Source organism: Harpia harpyja, chromosome 4 (assembly GCF_026419915.1).
Source record: "Harpia harpyja isolate bHarHar1 chromosome 4, bHarHar1 primary haplotype, whole genome shotgun sequence".
Classification (NCBI taxonomy): Eukaryota; Metazoa; Chordata; class Aves; order Accipitriformes; family Accipitridae; genus Harpia; species Harpia harpyja.
This window is the reverse complement of record NC_068943.1, coordinates 59,171,899-59,196,917: the sequence shown is the minus strand read 5'-3', so window position 1 is coordinate 59,196,917 and position 25,019 is coordinate 59,171,899. Positions and strand designations below refer to the sequence as shown.

The following is a 25,019-nucleotide window of genomic DNA, read 5'->3' as shown; positions in this document are numbered from 1 at the left end:
CCTCCATCACATTTTAGCCTGTTTTCTTCAAACACACCTTTACACACGGCTTTCCTCTCCTCCAGAAAAACTCAGCTGTCAGCATTCCTAGCTAAATGTATCACTTATTTAAGTGTTCATGTAGCATTTCTTTTTGTTAAGAGATTCCGAGTCATACCAAAACCAATCATCTCCTGGAAATGTCACCAATGCTTTGGAAACAAGAGAAAAACTCAGAATGCCAAGGTGGAAAGGGATATCCAGGTATATAGGCATGCGTCAATAAAACTATAATTATTCTGTATTATTCTATAAAAAAGGAAAATTGGGAAAACCTTAGAAGTGTAAACTCAAGAGGGAGAATCAGGAAAACACTCTTTAGAATGTGTGCGTGACTATGACAGTTTGCAGAAGAGCATAGTAGACTGGCAACTCAATTTATGAAAGCAGTCTAGATCTGCAATTAAGTACTATTTTGCAGATAAACTCTGTCAGTTATTCAGGTTGAGCCCAGACACCTTCATGTATGAAGACAGACATATAAAAAGTCAGTGTAACTGATTACAGTTGTGACATCTACACTGAATGAAGCAGACTCCAGCCTCTGTTTATGCTCAAGATTTACCACTTATAGTTGTACCCATTTTAAACAGGTTGCGTAAAACATCGGTCACTACTTTTACCATTTTTCCCCTCTGCTGAGCTGATCTGGTTTCACGGAGGCTGAACACATTCCCACATACAGATATCTCTCGCCACACCCCTGGCTTGGAGTCTTCTGTAAACCCATTACGAGGATGCATAACAAGAACTCCATTTGTGGTTAGTCCATCCATTTGCCCATCTGATGTCTTCCACTTCGCAGCTTTCTCCTAAGAGAAATTACATCAATGGAAACTTTTAATTTGGCTGGAGTGGAGCTATGAATTAGTTTAAAAATAAGCCTGCACTGAACTTGGAGTAAAAAAGGAGTTACCTTACCCCAAGAAAAATGTTTTTTGATGAGTCAAATCCTGCAGCATATATTCTTGCTGTAAAAGGAGGGTTACGTTCACATATGATTCTGCAGGCAAATCTTGATATAGTGCTCTGCACAGACTGCGTATCTGAATTACTCTGACTTCCAGGAACTGTATCTGTCACGACAAAGTCTATAGGACTCTCTGTTGACCGACCAATCTGGAAAGGGAGCAAAAAAACCCCCACCTGTTTAGAAGTTTGCCTTTGGGTCTAGGAATATTCAAACTCAAACCACTTAAAAGTGATCAAGAAAAAATCATGACATTCCAGTTTGAAGCACTCCCCTCCACCAATCTAAATTTAGGTTTCTAAAGCCTAATCTGATTTGATGAGTTATTCCACCTCCATGTGACCAAAGTTATTCTGAAGGCTGAGTACAGCCAACTGAAGGAAGGGGAAATAAAATGATGTAATTAAGTCAATTCTGAGATGATTTCCCATTGAAGGCCTTCTCCTCAGAAAGGTTACACTCAAGTCAGCTGGACCAGCTGCAGCAGCACCAAAACAGCTAGGAAACAGCAGTTAGATGGAAGAAAAGTGATACTCAGTCACTTTGCATATTCACTCAGAATATTCTGAACGATGCTAGACTAGGTGGAGGTGTAGATGTAGGAAAATTAGATGATGCGAGCTGACTCTCCAGCTCTGGTGGGGCACTAGGAAGCAGCAAATCTGTCAGGAAAGACCAGGTACAAGATGTTTGTGGCAGGGAGGGGTTACATTAGTATGCAAAGAACACAACAAGAATGCAACATCTGACTACAATCAGATTTTTCTAGTAGCTGTGCCTTCTTTTCTCATTGCATAGAAGAATGACTTTTGCAGTCCCACACAACTGTATCGGGTTTGATAGAACTGCATGGGTTTCACTGCTTTTCCAGTCAACTCATCTTGTCCTTTTCCTTATAAAGTATGAAGAGAAGTTATATCCCTCTCCCAAACATCCATGTAGCCAGGTTTAAAGCCCACTTACACACTATTACCTTTCACTCACTTGCAGAGCTCTCAGCCTCTTATAAAATAGCTGGTTATATTAAGACTAATTAACTGCTGGGCAGAAGACCCAAAAGCCTGAGGTGCTTTTTGGTGAAGGCTGAAGAGCTTTCATGAGACTGAAACTGCTTTGTCAGAATGTATTTTTCCATTGCTTCTTAGGCAGGATAACCCATCAGTACACAGGGAATGCCACCGGCAATTTTAGAGCAGCATACATGCTACAGCATGCCTAAAGAGAGAACACTTACACAAACAATAGCGTGTGCTGCAGTTAGTTCATTACAGCCCTTTTGCTCTGTTGTAGGTATTTGCAGTTGCATAGCAGCTTTGTCCACCACTTACCAACACCTCCCACCTCCTTAGATCCTGCAGTGGCGTCACAGCTAAATGCTGTGACAGCAAAACTCCTTGCCATAAATTAGTGACAACAAAAAAAATCAACACAAGATCAGTCCAGGAATCAGAAGGAACAAAGCACACAAAAAACCCCCAAACCAAAACCCTTCCTTTTGAGAAAAACAGGAAATAATTATAAGATATGAGCACACACCACAGCTGCAAATGTGTTTGTGGTTCCTTCTCATACGTACAGGAACTGCAGCAAAGTTGCTCTGAACTGCCAGCACATGAGAATTGGGCCTCCTCTCTCCACACTGCCCAGCGCTTTAGACTTATTTCTGGGTTTGCTTAAAGGAGTTAGGGGTATTTTTCATATTAGTTGTGTCAAAAGCTTTCCTGTATTTTCACTTTGTATTTCTTCTACCCCATCTCCAACTGGCTGATCCCAAATCCCTTTGTAAAGGCTAGAAGCAAAATTCCAAGTGCTTCAAAAAACTTTATTCTTCATTTTGCAAGGAGGGACTAGGAGACAGCTTACGTGACTTGCAGACCAGCAATCAAAGGCAAAACCATAATCCTGTGCATTAGTCACAAAAAAACCCAACCCAAAACCCAACAACTTTCACCTCTGACCAAGCCTAAAAGAGATGCACAGATATACAGCCTTGTTTGTGCAATGGCCTTGGGAATGAACAGAACTAAACACCTCTGAATAGCAAAGTGCTGAAGGTGACACATGCAAACTTTTGGGTCCAAGGGAAAAAGCCTCTTGAGAGGATGTCTCGTTAGAAACTACCAAAAGCGAGAATACGTTTACATATCATATTTAGTTCACATACCTGGAACATATCTGTGTTGCTGTCATGTGTATATTCAACGACTACTGTCTGGGCCCGAGACAAAGTGTAAGATATGCTGTGTTGGTCTTTATTACTTATTGCCTATGGAAAAAGTGCCAAGTATTATTGAACCAGTGAACAATAACTCTACTGAATACAGCAGCAAGCAGACAATATATATAACCAGGCTCTTGTTCTGCTCAATTAATGCATTAAGGCAGATGGTTCTTAGTGACACACCTGTAGTTAAACTTCACAAAAACCAGTCCTGGCTATTAAAAAAAGCTGTAGGATTGATTCAGCAACAGACCAAACTGGTCTCTTTACCACATGCTGCAACAAAATACACATAACCGAGACATATTATTAGTCATGCTTCATGTTAAAGCAACACTGGCCATAACACAGAAGAACAAAACCAACTGAGTGCAAAGGCTGAAACTGAATGTAACACCTTCATGGCCTTCTCAGCCTGAACTTCTCCAACAGCAAAGTGAGGACAAAAACTTAGGGACTTCCTTCTAAAAACGGGATCCAAGTTCATACTAAAGTTAGCAATGATTAATAAGATATAGACAAAAAAACATAACAAGTAGTCGTAGTAAACAGGGTAAAATGGAGAAACTCAGCACAGGTTGCAGAAGTTGTAGCAAAGTAATCTAGGTTTCAGTTTGTTAGTCTAGATTTTCATTCTGCAACTACCTACTAGGAACTGAACACTCTTCTAAAAGTGCTTCTAAATAGCACTTACTTGAAGACCATAAAGAATTAGCAAAAATAAATGTTCTTTTCACATATCTCCTATAGATGTAATTCTATTACAAGAGCTTTGGTTAGCAAAATGCTTTTGATTTCAGAATACTTTATGCCATCCCCTGAATTTAGGAATCAATATTCTTAAGTGTCAAGGTATTTTGGGAGTCAAACACTTAACACTACTGTATTTGATTAAGGGCCTGATCTCGACACTGGAGATCTCTAAACAACCAGTAAGCACTCTCAAATTCCATTGGTTTTAGTATAAATGCTCCATTTGTTATTGAACATAATTGCACATACACTTGCATCACCACAATACAGAAGTATTTCATGGTAATACCTTAGCTATAATATATTAGTTTTGACATGAAATACAATTCAACTTCAGGACCTAAGCCCTTCCTTTACTGCTTCTTAATGGGAACTCTGAAACTGATTACAAGCCGTATAAAACATGCCCTGCAAAAACCGCCTATCCTCATCCCTGCAGAACTCCTACCCATTGGATGGAGTAGCAAGTGCACACAGAGCTTTGGCAAAGGACCATTTAAAAGTCAGCTTCACATGAAGCAAAGTTAGCCCTAAAGCACGAGTGAGTGCGAAAACAGGAAGTCTAGAACAGACATCTGTAGTGAGTTCAGAAGGAAAACAAAATAGACAGTGTTTTACATGACTAGCCCATGCCCTGAACATTCATGTTTCAAAAATAAACATTTTTCTTTCTGGACACGGCAAGGACTGGGCACCAGATTTGTTTTGCTGAATTATTTCTTGCTAACCCTGACAGGTACCAAAAAACCTTGGATAAACACAATCCATTCTTTTTGCAGCCAGAACTTCATGCTTTTTACATCATTTACATCTCAGTGTAACAGCAGTGACTCCACCAAACTCTTTAAACAGCACCAGGAGAAATAAGACTTACTCAGACAAATCGAGCTTACCTTTGCTGCTTGAGGGGTACAGGCAATATGCACAGTGCTAGGTTTCACCCCATTTGCCTTGGGCCTTTTAAATAAAGCAAACCTACTTTTTCTTCTTCCTCTATCTCCATTTGGGAGAGACCCATTGTACCTATCAAAAAGCACAGAAAAAGAACAAAGTCCATCTTCCTGTATTACTTAGCTTCTCATGAGATACAGACCCACTAGAACTTTAATTCAAGCACAAAGTCGTCTTAATTAGTGTGGTAATAATTACAGATTTCCAATTAACTCACATTTAAATCTGAGAATTGATATACACAATATTGAAACACGCCCACAGAATTGCAGCATTAAACACACAAAGCTTGTAGGGCAAGGAATGCTACCCAGATTAATCTCAAAGCTACTACCAACAAGCAAAAAAGACTCGGGTCCCAAACATGAAAACAAGTAAGGTTATACGCCTACCTATAGATTTATCTCTAAATGATGTGTTCACATTGTAAATGAAAGATTCTAAGCAGTCACCAACCCTGGTGGAGAGCTAGTATTTTAGAGAATTTTGACTGAAATAAAACCCTGTAAGAAATAGATACACTGTCCTCCAAGACTCCAATTTTACCCATCAGAAAACCCTCAGACTCTCACTTTGAACATGTCTAAACATAAACAGGCCAGTTGGCAAACTTGCTTTATTAAAATCTTCTGTTTGCACTTGGATATTATAGACAGCTACTACGTTCTTATAAAACTCCTTTTATTTTATTTCAAGTTCTAGGGAACTCTCCTTCCGCATCATCACGTTAGTCATCTGTCTTGGCCCAACCTGGAACCAAGTGGGAAACCCTTCACAAATTGGCTGCCTTTGTCATGAAGTGCTTACCTGGGAAGAACACATCTACTCAAGTGTTTAGAGTCCTACCTCCATGCTCATGCTGTCACAAAAAAGTATGCATACTGCAGTGCAACTTTCCAATATATCCCATTACATATAACACCTGGTTGTCACTGAAAAAGGCAGCCCTCCCTCTGCTCCATCCCTTACATGAGATCAGCTACCAAAGAAAAGCTGATCAGCTTACTATTCAGTTGCACGCTCACTAGATACACTGTGGAAGAGGGAGTTCAAGTGGTAGGTTGTGGGGCCATCTCATGGCAACCTGCATTTTATCTGCTTTAAGTGCACCCTGAAATTCTACCTTCATTCTCACTTCCAACCAAAACACAAAACACTTACCCTAATACAATCAATTCACCATATTTTACTGGTGTTTTTGATGGATGATTTTCTTGATCAGGAGAAAACATGAGCTTAGCTAATGACTTCTTCTCAAATTTCAGGTCTCTGATCAAGATTTGTGGCACACTTTTTTCATTATTTCCTGTAACAACAAAGATAAAAATAAGTATAAAAGAGAAGAGACTCAAATCCATCAATTACAAAAACCTGCACACCTTTCTGATATGGTAGGTACAATGTTTTGTGTTTTCCACATTTTGGTTTTGCCTGAAATAATTTAAAAACATACATATAAAATCAATTAAGGTTGAGTTGCCTGGAAGAACTACCAGATCGCAAAAAAAACACAAGTGCATTTAGAAAATTCCAGTATGGCCTTGATAAAACATCCACAGTTGTTTTCCTTCATGCTAGTTTTTAGTATAAACTATATATAGCTTCATTTAGTATGTTTGGTTCAACTATCAAGAAGTGGAGCCGGATAGGGATTAAATTTAAAGAAAAAAAAAAACAACAAAGCAAGACCAGTCATTAGATAGAGAGGTAGAAGTTTTCAAGGAAAGTATCTGGTTCAGAGCTTTCCAAGAAACTTCTGGATTTGTAGATGGAAGGAAGTTGTATGACAATTTGATATCAAGTCTGCCATATAAGTCTGGGGTGTGCAATGTGATCTTTCATGCTTAACCACAGACAGAAGTGATACAAACAGCTGTTCGAAGGAGATTTCCTGAAGGAATTTCTCATAATTCTTAATAAGTCTTTTGAAGTGCAATTTTTTGGTTATATTTCTGCTTTGAGGAACAGTTCACCCTAGCATTTTTTACAGCTTCTCATTAGTAACATTTCCAGACTCCTCTGACCTACCCAACACCCATCTCTGACCTTCCTATAGAGAAAGCCTACCCAACAGAGCACTGGCTCAATAAAGAATAAAGCTGATGCTAGCCTGTTTGAGGCTTTCTTTAACAGAAATCAGAACATTCCCTTGGTCCTTCCAGGTAAGTTTTCATACCAACTCAAAAAGCTATTAAGCTTTTTTAGTACTGATGGTTAACATTCTGCCTTCTGTGCAAATACACATTTTGGCCCACGTAACATTTCTTTAATCCCATCATCAACTTTGATCATGACTACAGTGCTGTATCTCCATTTTCTTCTACCTCAACCAGATCATAGATACTAGCAGAAAAGACACCATCATGCAGATTTTATCTACCCCCCATCTTATGTCCTAACAACAGAGAAAAGGATGTGGCAGTGCTTGACACCCTGCTCACATTCATTCACAGGCTGATGCAAAAGATCCCTTTACTGACCCGATCTCTACCCTCTCCCGGTCCTCTTTGCTCCTTCATGGAGAAGCCTGGCCTTCAACATCTCTTCTCAATCTACCAATTTCTTATTCAGCATGGATATGTTGATCCCCACCTGCAATCAGCTCACAGTGCTCTCTGAAAATCCAGTATGCTCCTTCATGCTTTCTTACATGCTATCCCACATATTTGGGAGGGCTTCACACAAATACATGCGAAGACATCTTACTGTCCGACAAACTTTTGCTGTGATGCCTGCAGAACACAACCAGGAGGCTAAATTGAAACCCTTCTTTTTCCTTTCATTTCTCATTATTTTCCAAATCTCTTCTCCTTTGCTCTCAAGTCTGGGTACCATGGATTTCATAGTGCTTGAAATAAGAAGTTAACTGAAGACTGTCTTTGTGGCTAGCATACATGTAACATTAGCACAACGGTATCCTGACCCACTGCTAGATGTGTGAGTACTGTTAATAAACCTGATCTGCACAACACTACTGTGAAGCATCTGTGTCCTGTCTACATGACAGTTACACCAATACATTTTTGTTGCATAGGAAGCAGTGTGTATTTTCACTAGGCAGCTATCCTGGTTCAAGCTTTAGGGTATCCATCATTTAGCTGGTGCAGAAAGTACCTTATACTGATTCAACAGCCCCTATCTGTCACACAGGAATAGCAACAGCAGCGCAGGAGCGAGCAAAGCAGTACAGTTTGCTCCAAAGCATTTCTAGATTGCTGACCCATGTGTAGCAGTAACTTAACTGGGATAGTGAAGGTACTTACTGCTGTAGGTGGGACCCCAGATTTTGCCTTTAAAATTCTAAAACGAAGAATTTAAAGCAAACTTATATGAAAATGTGACCTTAAACTCCTATCATGCCAGTAGTCATAACACATCAATGTGGAGATTGTCCCATTTGATAAATGGAACCCCACAACATTAACCGTGTTCACAATTTTCATGTTTGCTATGGCTATCTGGGGTCTCCCTTGCCTCCTGACATCACAACCCCACCTTGGAGCACCACACCAGCAATTCTCTGAAACCACATGCCTTTCAAGACACCACAGGGGTGGTTTACTGACATTAATACTAAACTATCTAGCTCTTAGTGTTTAATAGTGCTTGGTTCTCTAGCCACATCTCCTTTCTGAAGTATTTCTACTCAAGAAGCGAGTATAAATCTTAAGTATTTATCTGTATATAAAAGTAAGGATATAAATACATTTTCTATAAAGTATTTTTACTATCAACTCCAGCATTTCTTGTTTTGCTTTATTTTAAAATCTTCTTGCATTATAGTTGCTTATATATTGCCATCTAAAAACAGCTCCTCATATTTTAATCTCCTCCCCAAATGATTAACCTATTTTCTACTTGAATATTGATCTCCTCAGCAGCCTCTCCCCTGCAATTCAGTCTTCTGTACATACAACTAATTTCATCCTGGCCACTGCATTTCACATACAATGCTTCACATTTCTTTGCTAGAATACATAATGGCTGTCCTTTGAATTGATATTTAACAACTTGGAAGAAATACAGCTATGAAATCTATAGCACCGCCCATTAGGAAATAGCATGACAGGGTAAAAAAAGATTTGAATAGTATCCACCCAACACTACTGTGTTTGATAAAGAGCTAATCCATTCACTTAGAGAAGGTGGGAAGGCAAACATTAAAAATAACTTTAACTTTTGCCATTAGTACAATAAAAGGCTTGGTGTAACTTCTCCTCTGTTCACCCAAGTAAACAATTCCATGGAAAGCTAAAAAAAATACATCTCCCAGTAACAGAGTCAGCTTAAAAGTAATTACACATGAACAGTTAAAGGATACTCTTTTAGAGTTACCTGAACAGGTGGCCAGTAATCTCCTTTTAAGACATAACTGAGCAGAAACCATAAAAGGCACCAACAGTTCCAAGTGACAGACTTCAGCAATGCAAGAAATTAATAGAAAATCTTAGTATAAGGACAAGTGTCCAACATCTAACACGCAGCTCCCCCTTAATACATTTTTTGTTCCACATTTAAAGAAATACAGTCAAGTTTATTTTGGGACCAGCACATATGACGGAAACCCACTTCTTATTTGACTTAAGGAAGGTTCAAGAGTTCGAAATCTAGAGCTATCATTAGTAAAACAGCTTGCTTGTATATTTTCAAAAGCATAGCTTGAATGTTTGAATTGATTTTTTTTAAATACATCTCAGAACCTGTATGAGCTGCACAAACCACTTTCACAACTACTAATACCACCCAGTTAACTTCAACTCAAGCACATACAAAATTCAGTGCCCCCCAAAAATAAAAAAAAAATAAAAAAAAAAAATCAGTGCAACATACACACTACTTCTCACCCAGTATGATCTGCCTGATGCACTGTACCCAAAAGGAAGACTCATTTCGTTCCCAGAAATAACAAAGATTATTTATGTTCTTCCAATGAGGTCCCAAAGACTAGCCTAAGTGAAATCTGACATCTGCAAATAAAACTCAAGTGTTGTCCCACTGCAGACGATCTAATAGGCCATGGGATAACATCTCCACTCCTAAAACAGAGCAGGCTTACAGATCATTTATAGCTGGATAAAGCACTTAAGGGAGGGAATGGTCCTGGGTTGAGAGGAAGGATGCGCTAATTTATATAATGGGCCTTCTCCTGTAGTATAACCTGACCAGTTTTTATTCCTAGAATACTACAGAAGACTTCTTGAAAGTGTTAAGAAAGGCTAATTAAATATGTTAAAAAGACAACTTGGCCCTGAAGTGCCAGTATACAGCTAAGGAACTGACTGCTTGAACAAAATATGCTCAAGTTAGGTTTTTGCTGCTTTTTACAGTAGCATTTCCAAACACCAGTGGAGTGGGCTTCATCAGAGTAGGCTCTGAACAACAGACTGTTCTAAACTCCTCCAAGAACCTTCAACAATTATGTAGCCGAATGGCTCTTTTTTGCCTGCATAGTATGTTACTACGTGAGAGATGATTCCAAAGCCTGGTAGAATTAGGATATAGACTTCGGGGTGGCCAAAGAATCAGAAGAGGTGTTGGTATAGGATTGGGTCACCTCCGCCAGCGGGGTCGAAGAATGTTGTGTTGAGGTTTCGATCTGTAAGTAGTATAGTAATGCCAGCAGCTAAGACTGGGAGTGAGAGTAGCAGTAGGATGGCAGTAATGAGGACTGATCATACGAACAGGGGTGTTTGGTATTGGGAGAGGGCTGGGGGTTTTATGTTGATGGCGGTTGTGATGAAGTTGATTGCTCCTAGGATGGATGAAATTCCTGCTAGATGTAGGGAAAAGATTGCCAGGTCTACTGAGGCTCCGGCATGGGCCATGTTACCGGCTAGTGGGGGGTAGATGAGGAATAAGGTGTTAATTACAAGATCCTACCCCATCCAATTCTTCCAAAAATCATAGAACTGGCAGCAGCAAATTTTTCACATCAAGATCTCTACTTCTGCTACAGAGAAGAGACCAAAGTCTGAAAAACCCTACCTGTGCACAGTCCTGTATTATAGAATTGAAAAGATTTTGCGAGTAAAGCAACTTGCACACAGAAAAAACTATTTTGGAAAGGCATTACTTGGTTGGGTAAAAGGTGAGCACAACTGTTTGCAGTTAGCACAAAACCACAATGGGTACCAGTTAGCATCTTTCAGTCTCAAAAACAGGAAACTGGAACAGGAAGAAGTGATGAACAATTAATACCTTTTTATTCTTAACATTGGTTCCTCTGGAGACAGGAGAAAGCTCAATGAAGGTAACTTGCACAATACTGTCACATGCAACTGTTTTGAGGGATTGGAAAGAGATGGCATCTAAACTGAAAAAAGTATCTAAAATTTGTTTTAGGAATAGAAATCCAGATCCTTACAAGCCTTCTTGTTCTTCAATATTCACTCGAGCCACAGAAGGCAAAGGTTGCTATGGCAGAAAGCAAGCCACAGATTTCTGATTACATTCAAGTAGAAGGAAAAGCCGTATCATTATACTTTTTCCTGTCACATTCAAACACTAGCCTCTGAATCTAGAAGCAGACTATTCTCCAGGAAGACCTCGCAAACCATGCTTCAGAGTAGATGAAGAGTTTAAGAGTCTGCCCACTTTCACTGAACGTACCATTTTCAGCGGGGGACACAGAGATACAATGAATTTTGGTTGGTTTTGAACTATCAGCTTTAGCTTACCAGCCACCCTCAATGAGTCAGCTGCCTTTTCTGATCATGAGACTCATACACAACTAGTTTTTGGTGGCTTCCACAGAAAGTCTTCAGATCTTGTTTGCGCTAAGGCACAGCACCTTGTGAGTAAGTTCGCTATTTAGTAGACCAAGTACAGGTTTGGAATTGCAGCAATAGCAGCAGTATCTTAATGGTTAAAATGGGGCAGGGGGAGGGGAGAACATAAATTCAATGAGCCCAAGCAGAGATTCATTAAACACTCGGCTGTGAGCTAAAAATACTAGAATAAAAGTCTCTTTGTAATAAATTACCATGATTTTCTAAACACAGAGCCAGCATTATAGACTGCTAGCAACTGTAGCTAGTGCCAGACTAGCCCTTTTCTAAAATACTGCATAAAACCCCCCCACTTTCACAGTATAAAAAGAAGTCCTCTGTCAATGAGTATATTAAAATAAAAAAATGCTGATTCAGATGCAAAAATTGGAATTTTTTCCCCATTTTTATATTATCATCATCTTTATAGTCTATATCTACATATTCTAAGGTTTGGATTCTTTTTGGCTTTTAGAAATAAAGCATAAGACAGCTTGTCTACTGATGTTTTTATTTTTATACAATTTGCTATTTGTAGCTCTCCATTTACTATCCTTGCAATTCTCATATCCAGCTCTTCCCTCAGCAATTCCATGTTAAATCAGGTAGGATACGGAAAAAATATAATCTAGTCCTTCTGACAAGTATGCAGTGACAGGACAAGAAGCAACAGACAAGCTGCAACAGAGAAAATCCTGATTAGCTATTGGGGAAAAAAAACAATCCAGAGAGGTTGTGGGATCTCCAATCTTGTAGATACTCAAACCTCAGCTGCACGTGGCCCTGAACAACCTGATCTAAGGCAGTCCAGTCCCACTTTGAGCAGGGGGACTGGACCAGACAACCTCCCAACCTAAATTATTCTAGGAATGCAATTAATTTTAGGAAGCCCAACACAATTTCATCAAGCAACTGAAACATGCACCTTAGCTACACTTTTGATCAGTTAGACATAAATTATGAGCAACTCCATTACCAATGAAACAAAACTTTATCCTTACCCTCCTGATTTACCCTTACTCTACCCTGTGAGATTTACACATTACAGTCTATAGCTTTATTTGGATTTAAAATCCCATACTGCTCTTCAAAAGAATTCACATTGAATAGTGCAGTTACCTGACAAAACACAAGTAGGACCCAAGTTTGCCAACATCCATTTACACATTCAAGTTCTTTAGCACTCCAATTTCCACTGGGCAACCTTGCGACTGCAAGATCAGAAACCAAACTCCTCTGAACGCACGCACAGTATTTCAGTGCTGCATATTCTCTTCTATGGTTACGTCTCATCTCTTCAAAGGCAAATCTTGACTTCCAGATTCAAAGGACCAGAATACCAAAGTTACAGTCACTGTGAGACACAAGGGATCCATGCAGAATACTAGTCTCTCAAGATGAAGATATTTGCAAGCATAGAACAAGAAGAGGCAGTAAGTGACAAGAGAAGTAAAAAAAAAAAAAACCAACCACCCAAAACCCAAAGTAATTCCCAGGAGACCAACTTCTTGTTTGATTACAAGTCCCCATCAAGTCCAGGTTGCCAGATTTCACAAACAATATCAACGACGTTACTGCTGATCTCCACAGGTGCGAGCAACAAGGAATCAGGTCCTTGCATCACTATGTTTCTGAAAGCTGAGACAAAGATTGAGAAATCACTTTCTTCTACATGACTGTTAAATCACCACTGGAAAGTTATTCTCCTTTAACTGTTTTTCCTAGCAATCCTTTTGGAAGCTTTTATTAAAATAGTTTTTACTGAAGCGATCACCTGGGTAAAAGAACATGCAGAAGAATGTATGTTTATCAACCATAGTTTTCATACTTCTCCCGGTTTCCAGTTAAAAACAAGCTCACATTTCCTTCACACACATACCTGAAACTTTAAGTTCAGCAGGTTTTATATTCCACTTTCAAGATTAGCCATATTCTGTCTTCACTACAGATGCATAGGAAAGGTATTGTGATACAGCTGTTATGTATGCAAACTGCATTGTCACTTTAGATCAGTAGCACTACTTCACCTTTCTAAGGAAGGATAATTGTCTCCTTTCCAGAAAATGGAGTTTTTCAGCACAAAATAAAAAAAGAGTAAGCCTTGCTAGTGTGGAAAGTCAGTCCAGCCTTTTGCTTTTGTATGGCTTATTCTTTTCTTAGTCTACACTGTTCGCCTTTTCTTTTATAACCTCTGAATAAGCTTAGCCATCCACTATACACACAAGAGTGTCTTATGATAATTGAAAGCATTGAAAATAAGACAACAAGGCCAAGCTCTGAAACAAGCGAGTGGTCTCTCCTGCACAGGATACCAAGCATAAAACAATGCAAACAACTATCTGCTGCTGTGCCTTGAGATCATCTGAAAAATCTCAATAGAGGGGTTTTTCATTCTCATAAAGAGAATGAAAGCATATTTCTACCATGGACATCTGCCAGTAGTAGGCTGGTCATCCTGGAAACAAGTCATGCAAGAGTCACAGCACACAAAAAAAGCACATTGCCTATAAGACACTTTCAAAGGGGCATTAACTTGATAGACAAGAACAAACCTCCTGCTTTGCACCAAGGTTACAGCTAACTTTTTCCAGTCTAAGAAACAGCAGTTTTAGTCAGATTGGCATCCAGTGTCCTACTTCAAGTTCTGTTTCAGCCTCAGAAGCAAGTCTGAGCAGTTCTCAGCAATTTTATAAAAGTCAGAAACAGCGCTGTGAGGACAAGCATCTTTGTTCAATGAACAAGGCAAGTGTTTTACAACAAGACTTCTATTACAGGCACCTATATGAAAATCTGTACTTTATGACAGTAGTCAAAAATAGCATTCCTGTTCAGAAGATGGAAAAAACCACCTAAGCACAGGGGCCTGATTTCAATCATACCATAATTTCAGTCCTGTTATTCTGAACTGCTGTTGATAAGATGAGAATGTGTCTGGGCATATTAAGCCTGGAAGATTTATGTAACTCCTAACGATCCACTCCAACAGACTGAAAAAAATCAATTCTGAAAATATTCCCCCGGAAAAAAAAATATCCAGCGTTTTTTTCAGTTAAGAAAAGTAACAGCTGATCCTCCCCTGAGGAAACCACGATAGCCTCCTACAGGTTATGAATGATGTAATTCAGACTGCGTGTGGGAAGCTGAAAACATTTGTCTTTTAGCACAAGGTGTCTATTTTACAGCTGTCACTGCAATATTATGTATAACCTTAATTAGCTGAGAAAGTTCTTCACCAGTTAAACTGCTACATTTACATGCAGTCTACACCCCCTTACCACCCATGTTCTCCACATCAGCTTTTGGATATACCAGTGACGATGCACACAACCTCGCACAAGGCAAAGCTCCTCTGTTGACCACCCCTGCAGCGCAAGGGCCAAATGCTACAGGTTGTACTTGCTCAGTCAGCTGAGCTACCTGTGAAACTTATTCACACGAGCTACTCAAGAAGATTAATTTCCAGCTTTCTACATGAGTTTTTGGCTGTACTTGCACTTTGGCTGCTACTACAAGCTCAGTATGTTTTGTTAGAAAGGGATAGTTTTGATTTCATACTCAGATTATCAAATGAAGATTATTTATATAACCTGTAATATATGAAGCCATAAAACAATACAACAGAGGCATGCTGGCAGAACAACCTTAGATGTTCATTAGCCATAGCACTACCTATTTGTATCTTCAGGGAGTGCCTTGCAAAATAAAAGCAGTAAAACAAAAAACTTCATACAATACTGGTACAATGTGGTGAAAGTATGGTTCTGATAGAGAACTTTGCAGTCAGGATCCTTGAAAGTTATCCTCTTTACTGCCTTCAGACAAATTATACAGTATTACCTTAAAAATAAGCAGTCCCAACTTTCATTGCAAGTTGGTGACAGAAGCACAACTTCCATATACAGATTAAGAGTTTATACCAAAACAGAGGCATTTTATTTCTAAAAGGGCCATTATGCAAATAGATGGAGCTTTTTATGCTTTGATAACTGAGCCCAAGGACATCTACTGTCTGATGCACCTGAACTAGAATACACTGCCAAGGACCCTGTGCTTGCAGAAAACCACAATGACTTCTTGTTCTACAGATCTGAACATTACCGTTTTGCTTTTTATGAGCCTCTGACTTCCTGATGAGGCAGTTTATGTACCAAAGTGTCAGCTAAATAGGTGTTTGTATTACACTAAAGCCTTTTCACATAGCATACTACATCATCTTGCAAAAATGAGTTACAATTACATTTAAAGCCTTTTTTTGGTTTAGACAACACAAATATTTAACAGCTTTATGAAAAATTCCCCTTGGTATGATTTTGTTAGGTAATGATGACAGTTTCAAGGCATCTTGCTCTGCACCCTAAAAAACGAGAAGCAACTGACACTTCTTACGAATGAGAAACGTTTTTCATACTATGCACTTTGAATGTCTCTTCCTATTTTAGGTGGAAGGGCAGCCTGCAGACACACTGCCTGTTCTCAGATTTCCTTTCTACCACATCACTGAACTATCTTTCAACTTCTCACTGAAAAACACTGTAACTGAGGAGGCTTTTAGAAGAGAGGCTGAAACAGTTCAACACTAGAAGGGAAAAGCGATGGCATGCAGAGCACTTACCAGTATCTTTTTGTCCTTTCAGTATTTCTACACAGTAGAGAAGAAAAAAACCCACCCCTTTGATCTTGTTTAAAACCAGCCAAAATCCACCAACTCCTTTAAACCCCCAGGAACTGCCAGACTGAGTGCCTCTGCTCTGTGTGCTTTTACTTAGGCTGTGGGTAGCGCCTTCTGACTAAAGAGGGGCTGGCTCTGCCTTGCGTAAGCTAGGTAAACACCACTGCACCACGCACCATTGGCTGGAGTCAGAGCCTGCATCCTGCTTGCCGCTCCATAAATTCATCCATCTCTGGCCCCAAAAAGGAAAAAAGGAAGCGGAGGGTGTGTTGAGAACAATCCTGCAGCCCAGTTCTCCAGCAGCTCTGTGGATGAGGTTCTCAGAGAAACACTGATCTATTTCCTTCTCCACTTCTCTTACATAACTGTACCCAGGCATGCTATACCATCTTTTTTTTTTTTTTTTAATCATCATTTATTAGCCCAGCTAGCTTTCCCCACCTCCCACACAAAAAGTGATTTCTTAATACAGTGAGAATTAAACCAGCAGAAAGTCTTCAGGCACTGCTATCCCCATTTTCACTACTGCTATAGAATTGGACACACAACACACCTGCAGACACCACCTGTGTGTACTGGACTCCCATGGCCAATGATACTGTAACAGCTCATTCTTGTAAGATGCATGTTTAGAAAGACAAATCTGCACATGCCAGACCAGGTTCTGAGCTCATTTCTTACTCCACTAACATCTAAATCACTGCATCAACCCAGTGGGTGGGATAATTTAAATGTCTGAGCTGTAAAATGGTGATCAAGTTACCACAGCTTCCAAGTTACCGCCTCTTAGATTTGATCATGCAAATGCTCTGAGGCAGGTGCAAGCATAATATGACGCAGAAGCTTAACCTTTACATCACATTTTACATCACAGTTGTAGTGGGCCAAGAAGGTGTACATGGTTACCCTGGCTCAAGTGATGTATATGCAGGCTGACGTTTGACATCTCGAAGTTCTAGAGGCAACTATCACTCCCATTTCTGCTGCTCCTTCCTTGGCTTGCCACCTCAATTTTGCAAGCGCAACTTTATGGACTGGTTTCCCTGATCTGTCCACATTTTTAAAAGTTGGTTTACCTTCTCGGTTTTTTTTCAGCACTCAAAGCTAAGCACTGTCGAACAAGCTTTTTGTTCATAATGCCATAACACAGTGTAAGTTGCAAGTCCACATAAGTCAGCTTTGCTGCTGAGAACAAGGTGAATGCATCCCTGTTTTCTCTCTCCTCGACCTGTACTCCACAGCCAACCCTCCCTTAAGTAATACCATAAGGCTGCCCTGTTACGGGATCTTGTCACCTACTTGAAAAACTCAACTGCGCAACACCTTACCACAGAACATTCTGGATAATAAAACTACACATAGGCTCAAAGACACTTTTTTTTTCCTCCTATCATAGATTACTAAGCACAAAGATATCACTTCGCTCTACGGAAGTGATTGAGCTGCAGCTGCTGAACACTGAGAAGTACTTGGAGAAACATCAATGTACAGGTGCTCCCTTGTTCCCACTCTTCTTCTGGCCACCATAAAAACCATGCTACTGAATACTGATCTGAGATGGTATGCTCATTATCACCACTATCAGATTACTAAACTGGTAAAGGGCTTACAGAAAACCCAAAACAACACATAAACCCCAGCCATTTTAACCCAAATAATTTTGCTTATCTGTTTGCGGGTTTATTCTGTAAACCCACTATACCAAAGCAAGTGAGGGGATAGAGACCTTCTGAATCAATCTCATCTGTAAAGCCAGAGACTCATCTTGAGATTGAAGTTGAGCCCTCTTCCCTGCCAAAAATCAACGGCCTCACGCTACTGGCACATGAACCTAGCTTTTCCTCTGGTTAACTTGCAGAACCTTAAAATGGCACTTTTTACTGGGGTGGAAGCGTCGCCCCAACCCCACCCCTTCACCTTCAAGTATTTTATACTTTGTCCTGGCCTATATACAAGGTTGGCAGCTTTAATACTGTTTTAATCAGAGCTAAGGGTTTGGTTTTGTGGGGTTCCCCCCCCCCTTTTTTTTTTTTTGTAAAGAAAACCACATCAGGACTGTATTAGTATCACTTAACACACAGATATGGCAACAAGAGTACAAAAGGTGCTTTGTATTCAGGTATTCAACTGTAGTGATAAGTTACATTGGTATGACCACTTTTAGGTTGCATTACTTTTCTCACACAAGCCATAACACTCGAGTTGTACTGTTTCAAAAGTGTTCATTCTGAAAAGCAGAACTTAAAGACGAATTTTCTTCTAGAGCTCCTTTATTTTTTCATTTTACAGATGCCACTGTTCAGAGTCCAGGTTAATAAGCTTGTGGATTACTTCACGCTGCAGCCACATAAGAAGCTACAGAATGAGCAACTGCAGGTGGATATGCCTTCTACTGCCCAGCCCAGTCTCCCACAGATAACAATCCTTATCTGTACATCCCACCTGCTTTTGTATTAGTGACCCACAGTATTCTGGAGCACAGTCTTCCGCTATCAAACAAATACACCATATAATGCCCTTTTCATAGCTAATTGTGCCCCATCTTAAAGCAGGTTTTTTGAGAGTTTATTTTGCCTCTAGCCACACTGCTACACAGCTGCTTCTGAACTCACCCTGCAGAGTTTTAGCCACTTTGTTTCCCTGCCTGTGTTTACTCATCTGTTCTTGTGTCAACATTGTCCCTCACTTTTATTAAGAGGGGGGTTTAATGATTTCCACTCCACACAAGAACCGTGCAGTTCCTTGAGGAATGGAAGCAAATGCCTACAAGTGTGCTGTCACTAGGCAAGCTATCTGATTTTTCCTGGAGCAGAGATGCTGCCGACCATGCCAGACTAAAACAATGAAATCTGTAGCACTGCTAATTTCATGAAGTGATACTTAACTGCAGGGGAGGTTCTTTCCTTGAAGTTGTTGAAGAAATAAAGGGCTCTATCGTCATGTTCTTCTATCTGACTCATGAGCAGATGCTGTACAGTTTGGAATAATTATGTGATTTCACATGACATTCAAAATGAGCTTTGAAGAGGAATGCGTTTCTAGCTATATCAGTTAAAAAGACAGCCTTGCAGATACGGGCAAAGGGCAATGCTATGCCTCTAGCATGCAGACAGCCGAGAAGCCTGAATGGCAAGCTCCTCATCCTAGATAGTGTTAACCTGATCAGTATATTACTGCTAAATTTCAAGACAGACATTTTAAACATGTCTGTTGATAATTTTATTTAACAAAATAGGCAGGGAGTGGAATAAAAGCCCCACACAGGACAAGTGCTTGAAATTGCTGCACACAGGGTACAGAGGAATGGAGACTGAAGGAAACACTGAGAAAAGAGAGCAAAAATGTGGAAGACTAGCATCTGTAACGGTCCCAAGGGGAAAGTATATTTGTACACTCAATACTGAAGGCTGAACATGCACTATACACCACCTTAATTCTGTTTCCCACGAAGTCAGTGGCTGAACTCTGATCAAAGCCAATAATACCCAAAAAAGACATATTATTTCATGCGTTGCAAAGCATTAACACTGTTACGGGGTTCCCAGAAGTCTAACCCCAGGTGCACAGGGGAAAAAGAAAGGAGGGAACATGACTGACTTGCCAGCCCCATTTATCTTTCACTGTGTTATGTCACATGTAATCTCTGCAAGGAGTTCCCATGTTATACAGTTAATAAAGTCATACTACAGTGCTTTAAGGAGATTATGGGGGGGAAGCAGCCTGAAGCCAAGAACATGCTAGTTAGAGTATACAATAGAAATGTTAATCAAATAATCTGCAGGAAGAGGAGGGGGGATGGAAATGACCTAATCCCCTGCCCTACTGTGTGGTGCCTTGTGGCAAGAAGTCAGAAAATTATTCTAAGGGCAGAGCAAACAAAGGTCCATTGTTATAGCTACAGCCTTCAGAGAAGAACACTTCTGCATCTCAAGTTTCTGTAACATGAAGGGTAGATGGTACTTTATGAACTCTTCCACACTGACCACTTCTGGAAGGGGTAGAAGCTAATTAGATTTGCAGGACAGCTGAGTAAAAGACCCAAGTAGAATCCGAAGTTCTTAAGGCACAGAAAATTCTCCTTCAAAGGGATTTGCCAACTCAAAAATGTCTGTCATCCAGCAACCATGGTGATGCTTAGGCAACTGTGGAGCTATTCGTCGCTGAAGCTGCAGTAGCCTAGTTACAGAGAGGCAACAAATCATCACGCTGCAGAGTCATTTCCCGTGACACGAGTCATACTTTGCCATCAGACAAACCTATTAAGCATTTCTTACAAGTCCTATTCCACCCTTAGATCTTTGTGTGCCTGCTCCTCAGGTACACCAGGGAAGCTCCTCTTCTACTCAAGGACAGCATGTTACCATCAATGCATATCCCATCCTGCAGACTGGAAGAAAACAAACAATTGGCCCTCTGTCTTCAGTTTGATCTCTGCTTTAGTAGGCACACATGGCTTTCAGCACTACCAACTCAGTATTTTCAACTTCCTAGGGGAGCGACCCCATCAAGAAAAAGCACACACAAGATTTCTGATCCTTGGACTGAGAACATATTTCATAGTTGACCTTACTATAAGCTGAAGGAATCTCAGGCAGGAATAAAGAAATACCTAAAGGAGAACAGGACTACTGACTCTTATTTACTTGTATGTTTCCAAGAGTCTGAGTCAACTCCTTTCCTTGTAAGGGACTTCACAGAATCACAGCATAATTCAGGAGGTCATTTAGTCCAACTTCCTGCTCAAAGCAGGAGTTGGCTTCCCAGATATCGAGCTATTACTGCAAGAGACTGGGAGCTTTAAGTATGAAACAGTCTCTCAAGACACACATTCCCTCGGGAAATAGGAAAGGCATACCAAATGCTAGAGAACTGCAGCTGACAAGCAGTCTTGCAGACCAGTCTGGAGCTTTATATTTGTTCACAGCCTTCCTATGACTGTTTGATTCAACATTTGCTTAAAATAAAACAATTGGCAAAAATTACTGCAGAGAGCTTGCTGTAGCCACACCAAAGATTGCTTGGACTGATTAAACACTTGAAAGGGTGAGACCCACAGCATACCCTTAGCTTCACACAAAAAATGTGTTCCAATAAGCAGTTCAGTACTGACAGTACAGAACTCTACACTCAGCAATCATTGCCCAAGTAAGACATTCAGGAATGGAGCTGCTCTTAAGATGGTCCTTCACCTGGCCTTCTCAAGAATGGCCTGAAGCATCTGACATGATGGATTCCTAAAAGTCCAAGACTGAAAGGATGATAGGTAAAGCATCATTCTGAAGAAAACACATTCGTTTCCCAAAAGGTCAAACTGATGTAAGCCATCTGCCAAGTCAGAAACACACAGATGTAGTTGTACCAGGCTTCTTTCCAAGACAGTAAACTTGAGTTTCCCAGGTACCTGGAAACAGCTATTGTGAAAGTTTTTTGTTTGTTTGTAGGTTTGGTTTTTGGGGGTTTTTTGTTTTGTTTTTTTTAAAGTTCTGCAGGAACATTTCTGGATCTTGAAAACTCTGCAAGTCAAATACCATACCTGCAAGTTCAATTAACCTAGGCCATGCACAAGCACTTCCTCGAAGAACTTTTTATCTGTAGTTCTGCGTTCTTTGAACAGCAGAACTCAGATTCACTGAGCTTCAGGTATTATGGTTTCCCCTAAATAAAGGGAGGCCCAATTTGAATTCATTTCCAAGAAGTAGTTTTCCTGCTTGCAAAACTTTTAAGGTACCTTCTAGGAGAACTAGCTGAACCTGCATTACCTGAAAGTTTTCATTCCCACAAAGCTAGATCGTTTGACCATGGACTTCTTCAGAAAAAGTTCAGACAGACAGTCGCTAGATGTATTAACACATCTTTGCCTCACTTTCAGTGATGAAAAACATTTCACATTGATTAGCAAAAAAAGGACAGAAAAAGTATTCAGTTATAGAAATTCAGCTGTAACTGGCTGGCTCCCCACACTCACATTCTAGGAAAAAAGTATCTTAAGAGGGACAAAGTTTAAAAACTATTTGGTACAGTTTCTATTCAACTCCCACATCACACAAATAAGTATCTTAAGGCAAGTACCTTTTCACTAGGAGAGGTCGTCAAGCACAAAAGCCAATATTTATCCAATAGAGTTTCCCTATGTTTTATCCTAATTCCTCACCACACTGTTACTACGCTCTTTACACTCACCATTTTAACGGTAGTTCATCTGCAATTCCAGTAAAAAAAGGCGCTGGATAACCTCCACACTGCTCTCCTCACCTCACCATGTGAACGCCCCAAGCCTGTAGTTCATACCTGAATATTCTGTAAGTCACTCCTAATAAACATATCATCTTACTATATTCCTCCTCCTCCTAACTTCAAGCTTTGGACAGTCTTTATATAAGGTATAAAACCTGGCCCTTTCTAAATATATCATGTCCAGTATTTACATATAAAAGCATATGACCTACATACCTCTGGATAGCTGTCAGAGGTCTGCCTACTCTCTGCAAGCAAAGTGTCAAGTTTTTATAGTGGCCTGATAGGAAGTATTACAGCCCTACACATAAATGGCTGGTTTGGTACCTCAGTTTCCTGTATTTCTGACATTCAAGCATATCTTTCTACAAATATTTTAAATAGTGCTGTATAAGCTCAGGTACAGAACAAAGGTTACTTTAGGCAACAACCCAAGAGAACAAGAATTGATTACTTTGCATATGCAATAGGTTTCTAATAGAGGTATATTGAAATATCTCCAGATACATTAAAAGCTGTCTCTTAATGAGTAAAGTGAACCAGCTTTTATGCTAATACAACTTGTATTTATACATAAACACAAAACTAACTTTTTGCACACTTAAGTTTCCATGTTGATCGTCTCCTACAGCCAGCAATTCAAACAGGACAAAGTTCAAGTATCTCCTCCACCTCCTCATGTTAGATCACCTACCTGTTCCCAGTTTGTTACTGCTTAGAGAAAAAAATCCCATGCTATTTGGTTATATCTTTTTCTTTCCTTTATAATCCCATGGGCAATGCATGATTTAGCATATCTAGAGAGGAGTAATACTTTACTTCCTACACTTCTAATCCAATTTGGATAAGAGGTTTGCTGCTTATAAAAATAAACAGGCAGTTGCACTTTACCTCTATGCGGGCACTAACACCTAACAACAGGAAGGTCATCCCCAAAGAGTAGGAAGAATTCAGTGCTAGGGATGCCATTCCTAAATTTTACTCCTTGGTTGAAACACAAATCCAGTTTCTTGTTTACAGGTACAAGGAAAGAGCCGATAGGTACTCTTGGCTCTTGTCACATATGACATTTGGCATTATTTTGCCAAATAAATATTCACAAAAAAAAACCAAGGATAGAGTACCTCAACCATGGAGATGAAGCTGTACTACCTCTATAGGGACCCAAGGGACTTCGGTCTGACCATATGGTCCATTTTTAATTAAGAGCTAAGGAAACTGGTATATTTAACTTTTGACTTACAGTTGGAAGTTTTCAAGGTGTCACTAGTTTCAAGTTTTCAATTTGCTATGTATACAGAAGAATGTTACCTTCAAATAAGAGAAGGTATCTAGCTGAATATGGCAACTTTAAGTTAGTATAGTGCTCAGTTACAACCAGAACAACTCTAACGGAAAAATATTTTCAAGTGTGTGGGTTATATAAGATACATTTTTGAAAAACACCAAATGTGTTTTTGTACCAAGATAGTGGCATGTTTGTTTTTTAAACTAGCCATGCTCTCCAGAATCTGTATTGCTTTTTGTCCTCTCAGAGTATGTCAATGAGGAAAGAAAAATCAGACAAAGATCTAGCATATGAAGACAAAAGTAATGTTAAATTAGTAGAGTACAGGGATACTGACAGTCACTGTGGCAGAACACTTTTCCAGCAATAGTCAAAGTGTGCACCCATTGCTAGGCAGCGTTAAAAATGTTCAGCTGGTAGTTTCATGGACTGCCCTTGCATTTTCAGTGGTGTTAAGTCATTTCACTAACCCTAATGTAATTACATTAGAAAGACAGCAATTTGATTCTCAGTAATTCTACCTGTCAGGAAAGTGCTCCTGAAGACAAAAAATATTATGTTCTTCCTTGATCCACCAAACTCAACAGAATTCAGTGTGAATACAAACCTTCAAGATTTGGCCTAGAAATTGCTAAGATTCCTAAAATTAAGGTTTGGGGACACAAGCTCAGTGTATTTATCATCCAATGCAAGTTTACTTATTTTCCACATAATGTTCTCAAGCAAAATGGCTACGACTCTGGTTCTCTGTAGATATCAGCTCATATTTCAAAGTTACCTGAAGAAGCCTCAAAACCAAGTATAGCTGAGCAGTTACAGATTGGGCTAGATCTGAATTAGCACATGCATGAAAGAAAATCTACATTTCTTTCCCATTTCAGGCATTTCTCTGACATGCAAAGGTAAATGCAAAAGTATCTTAACACTCGCAAACTCACTTCTAGCAATTCCCTTGGCTTTGCACTTTGTACCTGTATGCATTGAGAGGCAGGCTTTAAGCTGTATAAAGAATTACTCGTTTTCTCTCAAAGAAAGATTTTTCCATTCAGGAAACAGGAAACACGGATAGGCTAATATACCAAAAAGAGCATATAGCCACAAAAAGTTGCAGTTTTGACAGCACCACG

General features: G+C 39.7%; 1 protein-coding gene across 10 annotated transcripts in view; it reads right to left on the bottom strand.

Moving 5' to 3' along the window:
- PELI1 (pellino E3 ubiquitin protein ligase 1) overlaps positions 1-25,019 on the bottom strand; it is a 46,596-nt gene that overhangs the window by 2,741 nt on the left and 18,836 nt on the right. For 6 of the 10 annotated variants that reach the window (XM_052784211.1, XM_052784208.1, XM_052784212.1 and 3 more), the window contains 5 exons: positions 6,096-6,240; positions 4,877-5,006; positions 3,174-3,275; positions 961-1,158; positions 663-851 (listed from right to left, as the gene is read on the bottom strand). In XM_052784211.1, coding sequence (XP_052640171.1) covers positions 663-851; positions 961-1,158; positions 3,174-3,275; positions 4,877-5,006; positions 6,096-6,166 — 690 coding nt within the window. In that variant the 5' untranslated portion in view covers positions 6,167-6,240. Of the gene's footprint in view, positions 1-662; positions 852-960; positions 1,159-3,173; positions 3,276-4,876; positions 5,007-6,095; positions 6,241-7,414; positions 7,559-12,820; positions 13,039-16,313; positions 16,454-25,019 lie in introns of those variants that run through there. The other 4 variants (XM_052784214.1, XM_052784207.1, XM_052784215.1 and 1 more) reach the window with 4 other exon arrangements.